The sequence below is a fragment of the Natator depressus genome, chromosome 1 (genome assembly GCF_965152275.1).
Source record: "Natator depressus isolate rNatDep1 chromosome 1, rNatDep2.hap1, whole genome shotgun sequence".
NCBI lineage: Eukaryota > Metazoa > Chordata > Testudines > Cheloniidae > Natator > Natator depressus.
In genome coordinates, this window is record NC_134234.1 from 39,672,917 (window position 1) to 39,689,297 (window position 16,381).

The 16,381-nt window shown below is 37.3% G+C and overlaps 1 protein-coding gene across 4 annotated transcripts in view; it reads right to left on the reverse strand.

The window, feature by feature from the left end:
• The window catches only part of PSPC1 (paraspeckle component 1), an 83,962-nt gene that overhangs the window by 58,479 nt on the left and 9,102 nt on the right, over positions 1-16,381 (reverse strand). For 2 of the 4 annotated variants that reach the window (XM_074957945.1, XM_074957936.1), the window contains exons 5-6: positions 12,566-12,650; positions 11,161-11,269 (exon numbers count right to left, since the gene is read on the reverse strand). In XM_074957945.1, coding sequence (XP_074814046.1) covers positions 11,161-11,269; positions 12,566-12,650 — 194 coding nt within the window. Of the gene's footprint in view, positions 1-7,617; positions 7,639-8,798; positions 8,823-11,160; positions 11,270-12,565; positions 12,651-16,381 lie in introns of those variants that run through there. The other 2 variants (XM_074957959.1, XM_074957950.1) reach the window with 2 other exon arrangements.

Here is a 16,381-nt window from a genome sequence, read left to right on the forward strand (position 1 = left end):
TAGTACACAAACTTACTGTTTTCTTAATAATCATGTAAAAGGCTGCTAAAAGAAAAGAGCAACTTACTACTCTAGGGAAAACAATGGCAACTAGAACTAAATTTGAAGTGTGCCAACAGGCTCAAAGGGAGACATACACAGAGCTGCAAGAACTAATTTCAGTATTTCTTATGGGAGGTCTGAGATTAAAATTATCAGACAATAAGAGCATTAGCCTCTACTGAATAACCGGTGAGAGCATAAAGCTTAGGTTTGTAAAGCACAGAACTGAAGCTTGAGTAATTCTCAATGTTAATCAAAACAGTTACAAAAAAGATAGAGGATTTTTACTTAAAAGGACAACACACACCTTGACATCAAAAGACACTCACAAAATCATCATATAATGCAAATCCTGGTTCTCCTAAAATTAAGTAATTTAACACCATTGTTACTGAATAGTTAAACTTTCACACATCAAGCCTTAGCATCTGTAAGTCCAAGAGGAGGTCCATGTCCCAGAAAAAAAAAGATGGGAAGCTGTGGGAGAGTCTGCACCTGTATCTAAACAGGTAACCCAGATCTGCAAACCAGGTTTCCTTGTATTCACTGAGAATGTTAATAGTTCCATCGATGGGTGTCAAAACTGAATTCCAGAGATGCGAATATTGACAAGAAAAGATACCATTCCCCTGGATATACTTATCCTACCTGCTAGATAGTAGATTATCCCTCACTCTAGATAATACGTTCTTAGAACAATTACAAACTTTCCTAACCACAGAAACAGGAGACTGGATTGTTAATCAAGCCAAGAATTCTCAATCTCAAGAGAATCTGCACAGATATGATTTCTATGGCTCAGACAGATGGACACATAGGGCTAAAACTTAAAAGTTTCTCTCTTCTCAGCTTGAGTGTGCGCGCGCGAGCGTGTGTGTATATATATATATGGGGTCTTCAAAGCAAACTGATCCTCACTAATTGGGGGAGGGGGGAGAAAAGGGCTGGGCGAATAAATAACTAATTTTGGTCCCATTTAAAAAAAACAGATTTACACTTTCTAGTGACAGACCACCTGATCCTCATCTCTTCAAAAGCTGCCCTAATTTGCTGATGAAGTTCTGGAAGCAGTGTTATCCTCAGAGAGAAAAGATTTGCTGGAGCAGTATGCTCTTGCAGGAGTCCAATGTTGGGAATCAGACTTTTCTGGTGGTCACTTATGGAGAGCTTCATAACTGGCAATGTAAATTTAGTGTCCAGGACTTGAGCATTAACAGTAAGCGCTGGAATGAAACTGCATCATTTGATTTCATCTGCCTCACAGAAAAGGAGGGGGCTTCACCGTTATCAGACATAAAATGGATGAAGCAGGACATCATAAGTAAATAAAATCATGTGATAGTACAAAATGAGCATGCAAACCACATTTAACTCAAAATATTTGTGTCAGCTGTATTTAAGGTCTCTGTTGGCATGCTAGTGCTGTCTAGGGCTCTAAACAAGATGTTTATCAACTCACCTTGAGTGCATTTGCATACACAAGAAATATATTTACAAGAGCTTTTCCTTCAGTTTCTTGATTTGTCAACCATACTGAAAGAACTAAACCCAGAAAACTAGATATAAAAGTATAGAAAAAGGAACTGGTGAGAGAATAGCCTCTGTGCCTTCCGCAAGACTCAACAAAACTGAGTCTGAAGAAACAGTTGCATGGATTCACACTAGTGATTTCTGCTTATTTTACTGTGATCCTGCCCACTGCATGATGCAGACAAAAGCTTAGTATGTATGAACTGACAAGTCTTCTAAATTCTGTTTTCTAAAATCACCTGTTTGTATGTTCTTATGAAAAAACTGAAATTTAATGTACATTTTGTTCAAAAATATTCTGTACAAATACTGAAAATATGACTGCAACATTAAACTAAAAAGAACTAACCAAGATTAAAACCGTATATTGAATACCTCCAAATAACCTGGGTAAGACTATTTTTGCATATATCAAAGGAAAATCAAAACCTTTTTACTCAATACTATGTTCTAAAGAATCTAAACATTCCTACTTCACCCTGTATGAAGTGCGAGTTACAACTAAAATTCAAGTTTTTCTTTAAATGAGTACATCTGAGCCAAAGTCGGTGGTTACTATATTACTGAAAAATGACATTAATGACACGTGTTTAGAAGCCCAATGTAAGACTAGAAATCAGTTCCCAACCTGCATAAAATACTATCTGAGCAAGGGAAAAAATTCTGCTTGATTTGTTTTTGAAAGTTTTCCTACCACAAAGCAGGATGCTGGAATTCTCTTACTGACCTATTCCTGACGTTCCCAAACTGTGTATATAACCTTGTTTGAAGTGGTACACTGGAACAGGGTGGTCTGTCCCCCTTTAAGGGGAAATGAGGCCCAAGGCCAGCCAAACCCTGTTCCATTACATAGCCCCTTTAAGGAAAAAGATATTCAGGAGAGCAGCAAACTAACTGAGGCATGGGAGCCAGGTGTTAGATAGCTACCTCCTTAATACTATAAAATCCAGCTATTAGGTGACTTCCAAGAAGATTAAGGAGAGGGTAGACATCTTGGAAAGCAGAACTGCAGGGGAGCACTGAGTCAGGAGATACACTCCTTGACAGGGGAACCAGAATCAGAAGGGAAGCTGGCAGGCTGGGGAAGCCTGCCTGAATCACCACCCAAACCCATGGCATGGCTAAACTATGACCTGTGAGCAGCATGTGGCTCTTCTACAGTTAACATGAGGCTCCCAGAGCCCCCAACGTACCTCCTCCCCATTCTCCACCTACAAGATTGGGCAGGGTGGAGCTAGGGGCTTCTGCCCTGCAGCTGAGTGGTGGAACTAGGGTCTTTTGCCCTGCAGTGGGGTGGTGGGACTAAGGGCTTCAGCCCTGCAGGTGGTGTCTAAGGGCTTTAGCCCAGTGGGGAGAAGAACAGACAATGGGGAAAAAGCTCTGCACCCTGGCAGGCACCGCCCAGTGGGACAGGCTGTGCACATCTTGCAGCTCTCCAACTTCTGAATATTACTGTATGTGACTCAGAGGGTCAATAAGTTTGGCCACTCCTGCCAGAGAGGACAACTGTGGGGGCCTGAGACGAAGAGGACACAGTGCGTCAATTCAAGGACCAAGGGAGGTTCCGTGGAAAAGGCTGTAACCTAGATACTGGTGGGCTGGGGAAGCCTGCTTGAATCCTAGCATAATCCAGTGAAGATGGGCTATGGAATCCCTTAACCAAGAGGAAGGAACTGTGAGTCCAGGGACCAGGGCAAGAGGAAATCCGTGGGAAAGTCTCCACGGAAGCCTAGGGCTGCAGTGGAATTGGCAGAAATCTCTGGTTCAAAGAACTGGATGGGAACCAGGAACAAGGATGATAGGAGCTGAAGCTGCCTGATTCCCAGGTAAAGCATTCCCCACTACCACCTCTGCGCTCCTCCCTTCTTAGCCTTCCTTGAACTCCCCACATACCCACCATCAGAGCCTTCCCTGCACTCCAACCAAAATAACTACACTCAGTCTAACCTCTGACTTCAAAAAATTCTCCCATTGTGCATCAGGACAAAAATTAAAGCTTCTGAAGTTGTTTCACAAAAACCAATTTCAGAAGACAGAGAAATCCCAAAATAGCCTGGTGTTAAAGGCACACACCTCAACTAGGCAGAGCAAGGAACTGAACCAGTGTCTCCCACATCCAAGGAGAGTGCCCTGACCACCAAGCTATTCAGGGATGGGTGAGAGTCTGGTTTGCACCAGTACTTCCATCTTGAACTCGAGAAATCTTTTTCCAACTGAAGTTTTGTCAAAGCAGGTGGGTGCCTGCAAAATTTCAATGAACTGGCATTTCCCGACAAAAAATGTTTTGTCAAATAATTCCTGACCAACTGTCCTCTAACTCTCCCACCCAAACTCCCCCCAGCTAATCCCCCTTCTCTTCTAATTTTTTCCCAGGCAGATCTCCACCAGCCAAATTCAAAAATTTATTTTAGTGCAAGTTTGTGAATATTCAAGTAAACCTATTAAGGCCAAAAATAAACGTGCACAAAAGAAATAAAATTGAATGTGGTACTTCAAATATCTTTAAAAAAATAAAAATAAGGAGATGTGTCAACCAGTAAAGTTTTGGAACCACTGATCTTAGCAGGTGTTGGAAACCTATAAGGAATTTCAAGCTAATTATTGACTCCATCTTGAATATATGGAATGTGGGAATAAACCGTTGGCAGAGGGGACTAGAGTCTACAACAGACAGGTCCTGGTGGTAGGAACTTCAGGAGCACCCTGTTCTAAAGAGAAGGCTCAGACTAGAGTTCATAGTGTTATTTTGGAATTACATTTTTGTTAATAAAAGCAGGCTCTCTCTATGAACATGCAGCTTTCCCGTGTAGCTGGGTGGTGACTCTACCTGCTTTACACCCCTCCCACTGCAGAAACAATGAGAAAAGGAGAGAAACAGGTTAAGAATTTTAGACAGTACCCTCCCATACTAATACTCAAAAAATGTTTACTTTCATTAATACAGCAGCTACCTGCAAAACTGGAAGACCACTTTCATATAGCTTTGCTAAACAAAATATATATATGAAAAATACATAAACACAAATAGACATTTTGCTGTAAAAAGTGGGATCTACACTATGCATGCAGTGTTCTTCCCTACTGTAAGAAAATACGATAACTGCACCATTTATAGCTTTTAATTATTTTGTAATCTGAAAATGGAGAAGTTTTGTTTCTGAAAATAAAACTGATGTATTCTTAATGTTTGTTTAATGGCTGTTGCAGAATTGTGTCCATTACCATCTACGGGCTGCAATATATATTTCAGTGGGAGTTTTGTGCATGGAGGAAGCGTAAGGGCAAAAAAAAAGTAACTGCTTTCCCTACAGCGTGCATCACCACCATCTTTTTGAAAGGAAACTTTTTAATGGTATTGCCAAACCAATTTAAACACAGTTACAAAGAAATGCTGAAACATGCCACACATTTAAAAACATTTGCCCTACCCCCAACCTACAGGACTTTATTCCAGGAAATAAACTTGATCCACCACTGAATAAAAAGCCAGAGCAGGAAAGTGTCACAGTCATGACTTTTGTTCATTTAGTTTTGTCAGTTTCATTTAGTCAAATCTGTCTTTTCAGAACGCAGTTTTACATTAAAAAGACCTATAAAAGCTATTAAGGTGTCAAACAAACAATTTATCATTACATGCATCTGTATGTATACTGGATTACAATGAGGAGAACATTTCTAAGTGAAACACTTCAATAACATTTTTATAAAGCAGTTTGTTTAATTTACAGCAGTTTATGCTGAGGAACAGAGTACTATTCATGGACTACTTGGATGAGTCAGGATCTGAAAAGCACACTCTAAGTTGACCAAATTATTATAGAAGCTAATTGGCATTTATTGATAGTAGACGGCTTGCTGTCACACACTGGTTTGAACAGACATTCAGTTGACCTTGTTTACTTAAAGTATTTACGTGGCACAAGAGACAATTTCTTCAAAGGGCAAAAAAGGGTTAAAAGAAGAAAAGAATATTAGTTTTACCACAAGTGCCCAACCCTGCATTCAAAATTCACAAAGTTAGCAAGGCCTTTAGATGTACAAGAAAATCAGAATGATTGAAGTGCTGTTCTATTCACTAATGTCTTTTCTTTTGGTATGTAATTGACCAATCCTGTTTTTCCTGTTTAGGGGCCCTCAACTGACCCTCTCCTTTTCTATCTCATCACAAGTAGAACTCATGCTTATTACTGGTGTTTATTTGTACATCAGCATGAGACAGGGCCAGCCACAACAGCAGCACCTTCAAGAGAGAAAAGAAACGGAGGAAACAAGTTTTTTCCCTACACTCAGTTTTGGAATGGAGTTGGAAGGAAAAAATCCTTAAAAAAACACTTGCCACCATTTGTTTGTGGGGGAGGGGGAAAAGAGAAGAGGATGGCACTATAAGTTCTTTTTCTCTGTTCTGCTCCCAGCTCTTTTAGGGCTTCTGCGTTTTGAAGCTACTAGAGATACTTCTATTCATGCAACCTCTGCTGTGGCGGGCTCCTTACTCTGAAGCCTATGGAACATAGGTAGAAGCCCCACTGTTCAGGTAAGAAAACAAATGGGAAGTCAACTAAACATCTACAATTAACAATTTTTTAAAAGACCAAGGGGCAAAATTCTTAGAAGAGTAAGTGACTTAGGAGCCTAAATCCCATTAACTTTCTATGACATTCAGTTAAACGCCTGTGTCACTTTTGAAAACAGAACTTGGGGTAAAATTTTCAAAAACACCAAAGTCTATACCATGATTTCCTCTTTTAAAGATCAGAACATAGATCTTAAGTGCGATGGCACTGTTCAATCCTTATAACTAGTGTTTTAGCAGGTTACAATACTCCATTTGATATTATATATACTTTTTCTTATGTCGCTGCTGCAGAACCATCTCTCTAAGAACACAATTCCTGCATATTCTGCCTATTTTTGGTAGACCTGCCCAGAAAGCTCAATATTTTTGTTTGTACTGGTTCAGAATGATCATCTCCACGTCTCCCACCCAAAGAGGAAAGTGAATTAAAAGAACAGATTCTAAGCACTGAAACGAACATTTGGGGAAATGGTTTTGATACATATGCACACAACGTTCACTTTAGCATCCAATTGAGAGGTTTTTAAACATTGTGCAATTTGAATAGGTTTACTAAGCATTGTGCAGGTGGTCAGACTAGATGATCATAATGGTCCCTTCTGACCTTAGTATCTATGAATCTATGAAAAAAAGTATAATTTTTGAAGTTATTTGTGTTCAAGGGTAAGAAATATCACACTAAAAAGCAAATATTTATGTGGCTAATAAATAAAATGCTGCATTTGTTATCCACTGTAGACAAGTTCCCCTTCTAGCAAGGAACAGTATTCATGCAAAGTGCCAGTTATCTGAAGAGATTAAGCAGGAAAAAGGTAACAATTTCCAAACTAAATTAGAACAAAACTCAATGACTGAAAATTGTATAGAATTTATATAGTGATCTTTGAGCTATAAAGGCAGACTTCTGTGAGCACCAACCTTTAGACATTAAGAAACCAGAACCCTAAACAGTATAAAAAATGGGATTTAAGGGTACTCTCGCTGCATTACAGGTAACACTAATTACTGAAGTAATCCTTAGACAACCCTTGGAAAAGGTCATCCATTAAGCCAGAGAGCAAGCAGATTCCTAATTTTGTAAATTCAATATTACTTCTTTGAGGAAGCAGACCAAATCAGCCTTTCAAAGACTTAAAACAGCTTAAATCAGAAAATGTTGTTTGGCTTATATTTTTGTCAGTTAAAAATAAAACTGAGAAACACTGACTAATAACTGAATCAAATGCAATTAGTAGAGCATATTAAAAAATAGCAATCAAACTCTTTTCAAAAGAAGTGCTCTTTTAGTCGAACATATTGAAAATCAAAGTTTAAGAGTGAAAAAATAATTAAAGATATGGAAAGTAACCTAGTGAATGAAGATAGCCTAATATAAGATCCTTGCATGAAGGGTTCCAATTCTGGTAATTATTACACTTACCATTTAGGTCCTTCTTTAAAACTGAACAGTGAAAAGGATAGGATATAAGTGAAGGAAGCTTATATTTTCAAAGCTTTTAAGAAACAAAAACAAGTATTAGAAACAATTACTAATTTCTTTCCATATACAAAAATTATATTAGAGTGTATGATCGTCTAAGGATTAAAGAAACATGCCATAATTACAGTTTGCTGGCAAAGATTGGATACAGTGAAAATCATCCATGAATATATTCATATATTATAGAAATTACTGTTTCATCCACAACAATCAAAGTTTGAGGCTTCAAATACAGAAGTAAACATTCTCAATATTGATAAAATGGCAGTCTAATGCAAAGACAAATTAGCAGATCAAATCTTCTTACAATCAACAAGTCTGAGTTAGAAACTGATCACTTAAAGGGAATATGATCATAGAAAAAAAACCTATTCATTAATCTGATGGCAGAATTCAGATTCACCCCTTCACGATATCCTGAAATTAGCTGTTCATCTTTCCGGTTTATTCCAAAACCAGATGTTTTTAATAAAGAAGCTCTTGTTCACACTTTAAAATTACTGTTATTTATAGTTATCTACAGATGTGCTGTAATGTACATATACGAAATTGGTTTCATCTGCTACATTCAAAAGTAAAAGTTGTGTAAGTATAATATGGATTCCTTCCATTAGAAACCACTGTTAGAGAAAAAGTTCCATAATCATGTAAATTACTGTATTTTAATTTTTGCACAGCTTTAAAAATGCTTTTGGAACGAAAGTCAACTTATCACTACAATACTAGAATCACTAAACGTGACCTGAAAACCATGAGACAGTTAAATAGTAGTATTTGGAATCTGCCATTTCAAGTTCATATGACATATCCCAATTTAAAATAAATTTATGTGCAACCATTTTTGTGTAACTCATACCAGTTGTAGTAGCTTCATACTGTATGACTATTACAAAATATACATACAATTTCCTGCAGCAGCACTGTTTCAGGTGATCACAAATTACTCAGTGGCACTCAATGGAACAGTTACCCAAGTTTCTTCAAAAAGAGCTTACAATAAGTACACCACCGCTTTGCTCCCCCAAAAAGGCATCCTGACCACTTCAATGTGTGAAACAGCATAAATTAAAATACTTTCCACTTAAGCCATCCCCTTCTCTTCTCATGCTACATTCCGGTATATGTTCAGGACATCAATTTTAACGGAGGGTCAAATTTCAGTGAAATGACAGGATCTGAGGTTCATATTCATACAGCCTTAAAGATAATGATAGGTAAAACACATGCTGTATGTAACAGATTATATGCTATGGGTCCTTTAGACACTAATGTGAACTAGAGTCAAATTTGGCATTACAAGTACAGTCTCAAGATCCGTTATAAAATATTTAATCCCTTTATTTAAATATAATTTTGTAAGTTTTATAATACATAAATCCTATATAACCCTACTTTAAAAACTACACACGAAGGGGCAATAGCAATATTTTAACCTTCAGACTTCTGAAATCTCCTTTTCTTCTATCACTTCCCTCACCCAAAAGAAAAAACATGCACAATGCATACACATTTTCTTTTTCACAATGCAAGCATGTATAGAAATGAAGGAAAAAATCTGAAATATTTTTTGCAACAAGCTTTTTAGAGAGGTGTAATCAAACATAGATATGACCAAAACCTCTAATAGCACTTGGCAATGCCTCACAGAAAACTATAACCCATGCCTTTTTTAGCTCCATTCCTATCACCACCACCCCCTCAAAAAAAAAAAAAGGGGGGGGGGTGAAAAAAGAGTTCTGCTTGGAATAGCAAACGTGGTTTTGTATAGTTTTGCTAAAGAACCTCCTGGGATGTCTCAGAACATGCATGTTGGGTTCTCTTCAAGCTTAATAGTTAGTGTGATGGTGCTGAATATTTAACAATGATATTCTTTCTCCAAAATATGAAATCATTGAGGAACATGGTAAAAACAACCCAAAAGCTAAGGCCTTGTCTATACATAAATTGTACTGCTTTAAATATATTGGATATTTAAAGTGGCACAAGTCCCATAATGCAGACGCAGATATATTGGCATAAAGATGGCTTATACATGCATATCTTATTCCCCTTCCCAAAGATGATAGCTATAACAACATTACAACTGTGTCAACAAGAGGTGTTGTACTGATTTAAGTATTTCTGTAGAAAAGTCACCCCTCCCCCAACTGAAAGATCAATATAATAATTGTCCATAGACCAGGCCTAAGAGTCTAAAATTCTCCCTCTCTCATGATGTCATCATTTCACTAGACCTCCAGACATCAGTATCTCCCAAATGTGATGGAGCATAAAAACTCCATACTGGGCCAAAAGGGGTTAAAAGACAGGACTGGGCCCAGGTTTCCAAGCCCCTCCAGAGCATGCTCCAACTAGAGAAAGGATTGAAAAGGGAACAACCCAGCTCAGGAGGGAGGTAGACAGACCTACCCTGAAGGCTCCTGACAAGGGAGCTGGAGAAGACTCCCAGAGGAAATACGACTGTGTGCAGAGCCCTGCTGAGGGCTGATAGTTTGGTTGCCTTTTCTTTTCACTTTATATTGGACTTGGGGCGGTGGGGGGAAGCATACAGTAACTTGGAGGGTGCTTTTGTGGATCACATGCTGTTGACCCTCCTAGGGCCCCTAGGTTGGAGCCTGGTTGAGTGGGCAGGCCCAGGCCCCACACCATTGCCTCTACTACAGGAGAAATCCAAGCCATCTGCCCACCTCACTGCACCTCTAATTAAAAGAGGGCCTGAACTGTAAGACCTACCCACTGGGTGGTAACACTAGTGCTCTAACAACTAGGCCACCTAACCCCGTTCATAAAAAGGAATATATGCCCATTTTTTCTTTGCAGGTTATCTTTAGGCTTAATTTTAAAAACATTCTCCTTTTTTCACCCACAGTGATAGAATCAAGATGGGCTGTATGTTAGGATTTGTCTACAGACAAACTTGTACCAATTTAGTTAAACTATGCAAGCCACTGTGTAAATACTCTTATTTCTGTTTAAAAGTGGCTTATTTTCCCTAACAGACTTAATCTAAACCAAAATATACCACTCAAACTAAAATAAGTGTTTACACAGGGGTTTGCACCACTTTAACTTAAGTGATATAAAATTAATGCCTTTAATAAAACCAGTACAACTCTCCATGTAGACATGGCCTTAGCTATTATCTGCATTTCCATTCAGAAGCAAAACACTGTTGTCTGACCTTGGAAAAAAAGTGGTAGCGTGTTTAGATTGCGGGATTATACAGGAGATACTTCCTGAATGTTCAAAATATATGAATATCTAAAAACCTTCGCTTAGTTAAAACTCTGAATAACTGACGAGGAGCAATAAGAGCACTGTCAATACGAACCCTAGGCAAAATCATGGGGGATAAAATGAGACCATACTATTGATCACTGTGGTCTCTTTGCTACAGAAATAAGAGCATACACATGAAAGTAGTACAAGTAGCCAGGAGAGGAAGTCATTTCAATATGATCATTCTTGAAAATACAGAAAAAGAACTAAAGGTTCTTCTGCACTTCAGGTTTTAATCAAATAGAATTCTACTTACATTGTCCAAGAAATTTGGTTTAAATCCTCCTTCCTGCTGTCGTCTCAGTTCTTCCTGTTCTCTCTGGCGTAGCATCTCTTCTTCACGACGTCGATGTTCTTCTTCATGTCTAAAATTATTCATAAACTTGTGTAAATTATGTTCATGACCTCTTCATATGTGAGTTTCAATAGACTTTCAGGGCTAAAGTGAATGAATTTTAAGTTAAGCTATAAGAAGTTGTGTTTTTAATTAAATCATTATATAGCATCATAACATTTTACTACTAGTCCTCCACTCCACCTTTTGGGCTTTGACATTTCACTGAAGTATTTTGGCACACACCTGGTATATACCTAACAGCATTATAGGTGTGTGCTCTGCTTGCCATGGTTATGATAGTTTAAGCCTGGGTAACTGAAAACATGATGGTACTGTCAACAGTGAAAACTGAGAAAAAAAATGGGTTTGGGGGGGAAGACGGGGAGCTCAGTTTTTACCAAGTTCAAATTTATAAATACAGAACAGTCTCTGCTGGAAGAATTTCAATTATTTCCAATAGTGATTTAGAATCCTAAAGGATTTTTTTTTTAACAACATTAAAAACTACAATTTATCAATAACTCCTGCAATTTGTTTTTTGCATTCTGGTACATATTTCACTACAGTAAATTACTTTGAAATGCAAAAATAAGCAATAGGAGCATCAGAAAACAGTTCTTCCAAAAGGCATTGGTAAACTCAATTCAAGTAACTAAGCCCCTTCTCCAATTTTATTTCATCTTAGCACATTAATAAAATATCATCCACATTTGTAAAAACAGATCTTAAAAAAGAATGTTTATTTTAGTATTCAGAGACAGATGTCAGAGCACAGAGATGCATATGAGAAAGTTATAACTGGGTAATTATTGCAGAAAAATCTCTATCATAAATTAAAAAGACTGCATCATTTTGTATTATCATTTTAATCTAACTGAAGAACAGTGCCCCAAAATGAGTCAAATTCAACTTCATATCTGACTACAAATGCACCTCTTATAAAATCTTAAAAGAAACTGGCACAAGGAATGTAGAAAACAAATTAATATAATCCTACGCTATTTAGTCTGAGCGCAGCTGACCATAAGAAATAATAAAACCCACAGAATTATTAAACATACTACTTTCTAATTGGTGTAAGCCCTCTGTTTCATATTCTGTTTATTTTTAAGTATATCTGGATTGAAATGTCCTATTTATATTCTTCTGCACCTGCAGAGAAGCATTATTCTAGCATTCTTTTTAAAACACTGCTTGAACTAGATTTCATAATCAGTCCCTACAAACTAAAATACCTACCTTCATTCACTTAGACCTAAAATATCAGTTATATATTTAGAATGTCTAGCACTTTGCTGGATCAATACCAAATAAAACAAAATACCTCAATTGTATTTGCTTGCGTTTCTGTAACTCTTGATTTCTAAGTTCTTCCAAACGTCTCAGTTCTTCCTGGCGCCTCATGAGATCTGCAAAAAGTTAAATATTATACAAGGCCCTCAATTATTCTTTTGACTTCTGTGGTTGCAAGTGTTCTAGTGTCAGTAGTGGAATGCACATTGCAAAATGTTCACTACCCAGGGTGGATAAAAATCAATGATTTTAAAAAAGAATAAAAATCAGATTTTTTTTTAATTTAAATTAGATTTTTTGGATAGGTTTTTTCCCTCAAAAAGCATTTTATCTAAAGATAGTTTTAATTAAGATATGTTATAGCTCAAAGATATTCTCATCATGGAATAGGGATTATAAATTCTAATTCTATAATAGGAGATAACATATTCACGTAATGTTTAAGAAGTTTTGTAAATGAGTTCCAATAGTTCATGGATTAGGAACCCAATCTTATGGGGTTCCAAGGGCTTCTGTATAGATTAGTTAGGTTAATCTTTCTACCTACCTAATGGGACTCAGTGCTCAGTCTAGAAGATACCATCAGAGATGCTTAGTTTTGCAGTTCTCAAACTGTGGATTTGTATCTCCAGAGCTAACATGCTCGTTAGAGCAAAAATTTTTGTTTATACATACACACACAGGTGAGAAACAACAGACCTCAACCCTATTGTCCCTCTGCAAATTTGTGTACACAGAGTCAATCCCTCCCCTCTCTCTAAAATAGCAAAGTTTCATAAAGTTCAATAATAGAAAATTGTTGGGGTGGAATAGATCTGGACAAGGAGAAGTAGTCTGAAGATAAATGTGGGAAGGGAGGGACATGCAGCAGAAATGAAAGTGAAACTGTTTGAGCAGCAAATTTCAGAAGCCTTGAGGTCTTTCTGAGTGTAGCCTTCATTGATTTGAGATCTACCATACCATTCTCTCACTAGAAGGGAAAACCTATAATGGCAACAGGCCATAAAAGAATACGAGAATAAAAACCATTCAAGAAATATATGTTTGCTGATGATGATTTAAAGAAAGTCACACCAGTGAACTGGTAGAAGTCACATAAGCACTTGGATTCAGAGACCGTTGAAGTGACAATCTCACTTTTAACAGCAGTAGCTTCTTCTGCCAGTATAGAAAGAATATTTTCTTCCTTTGGACTAATTCATTCCAAATTGAGAAACTGTTTGGGACCTGAAAAAGCAGGAAAGCTTGTTTTTCTTTTCCAGATTATGAACAAACAGGAAAATGAAGGTGAAGACGACTGAGTAAGCTGCAGAAGCCAATATTTTAAGTCTCTCATGTTGACCCAGCTGATTGTCGATTTTTTTTAAATATTTCATTTAACTGTTTTAGTTAAAACAATTTTAACAAAAACTTGATTTTTAAAAACTTGAATATTTAACTAAATTCAAAAATTCATATGCTTGTTTTGATTAAATTGAGTCTTCCTGACTACTGATTTAAATCAATTTGATTTAAATCAATTTGATTTAAATCAAATCCACCCTGTCACCACCATTACAAAGTGATTTTATTTTTAAATTAGAAAATTAGCATTCTGTTACTTAGTCTGAATGTGATTAAGGAACGAGCTACTAACTCATATCAAAATGGTCAATGCATTTAACTAATGTAATTTACCTTTAGGGCCAAGAGCACATAGGATACTGGACTAAATGGACCATTTTTCAGAGTAGCAGCCGTGTTAGTCTGTATCCGTAAAAAGAAAAGGAGTACTTGTGGCACCTTAGAGACTATTTATTATGCTCTAAGATATTTGTTAGTCTCTAAGGTGCCACAAGTACTCCTTTTCTTTTTAAATGGACCATGGGTCTTATCTAATACAGCAATTCCTGTCTCCAGCAGTAGCCAGCATTAGATGTTTCAAAGGAATGTACAAGAACCTCCAAAACAGGCAGATGTAAAGTAATTGCCCCTCAATGAAGAGCTCATCTTAATCCTAAACAGAGAATAATTTAAAACCTGGTTTGATCTCCCTTACAGTACTCTTTTAGTTCATCACCATCATCATGTTCCCATTAACTACAACAACTCTGGATTCTCTTGTTCATATAAGCATCCAGACCTTATTTAATACAAAGAAGTTCTTGGACTCAACAACATCCTGTGGCAATGAGTTCCATGGTCTGATTACACACAGTGTGAAAAATCATTCCCTTTTATCGGTTTTGAATTTGCAACTTTCAATTTCACTGAACGTCCCCTTGCCTTCTTCTTGTGCTATGAGAGAATGTAAACTCTCGATCTACCTTATCTACACCATTCATTAATTTATATACTTTCAACATATTTCCTCTAAACAATCCGCCTTTTCAATCCCTCTTCATGTGAGTTTTTCCATGCCCCTAATCATTCTCGATTCACTTCTCAGAACTCATTTTAATTCTGCAACATTAATTTGAGATGAGGTGACCAGTACTTCATGCAATATTTCAGATGAGGCCTCACCATGAATTTATATAATGAGATATTTTTCTCATATTTCCTATTCCTTTTCTTATGTATCTGTTTGCTTTTTGACTACAGCTGTACACTAAGCAGAGGTCTTCACTGAGCTGCCAACATGATGCCCAGATCCCTTTCCCGAGTCAATACAGTTAATTTAGAACACTGTAAAGTGTATGAGTAGTTAAAATTTTCCTTCCAACGTGCATTACTTTGCACTTACCAACTTTGAATTTCTTCTGCCATCTCGTTGCCTATTTACCTAACTTGGTTAAATCCCTATGATGTTCCTTGAAGTCTTCTCTGGACATGAATAACCTAAATAACTTGCAATCTGCACAATGTTACCTCACTGCTCACACACTTCCCAGACTGTTAATATATTTAATATCAGACTTAACACAGCTCCTTCAAACTCTTGGACTTTTACCATTTGAGAACTGTTGCCTAAGCCTGGAAGGTGGAAGCTGAAACCACAACTCAGGTAGCTTGTTAGAACTCTCAAATGTACTCGATCAACTTTTTAAAAAACATCCTCATCAAGCATATCAGCAATCCAAAATTGAGCAAGAACTTGTAAGACTGAGGTTCAAGTGGATATTCTTACTCCAGTCTGAAAATGAAGGTCCAGTAAACTGGAAAGTGGTGCTCACACCAGACCTAGGACATCTGAAGACAAAGCTGCCAAAACCCATTTTGGGCTTGGCTCAGTCTCAGCTGATCTTCCAAACCAGCAGAATCAGACAGAATGTGTAGAAGAATTCCAAATTCCAGTTCAAGAAAGGACTCCACAAAAAAACACTGGGGTTTGTTTGACCCAGAAGCAGAACAGGAGATAACGGATGTTAGCCTTAGTAGTAAGGTGTGACAATCAGGGTCCATCCACCCCACTGGAAGAACGGTGGATCTGAACCCCAAAGAATAAGCAATCGAATTAAGAGCATCAAGTAAGGTCTTTTATGAAAGCTAGTGACATGCTGGTCATGAATAGTGTGTAATTTATGTACAGGTGTTTGTACAACGAGTTATAGGTGTGTGTTAGGAACATATTTCCTAAGATATTTTATCTTAAGAACACATCATACAAGAACTGGATGATCTTGAAAACTGAAGTAACAGAAATGGGATGAAATGTGATTTAATCGTGCAAGGTCATGCACTTAGAGACTAACAACAAGAATTTTTTTGCTATTAACTGGGAACGTATCAACTGGAAGCAACGAGGAGAAAGACTTGAGTGTATTGGTTGATCATAGGATAACTATGAGCTGCCAATGTGGCTATGAAAAAGAATAATGTAATCCTAGGATGCATTAGGCAGGATATTTCCAGTAGAGATAGGGAA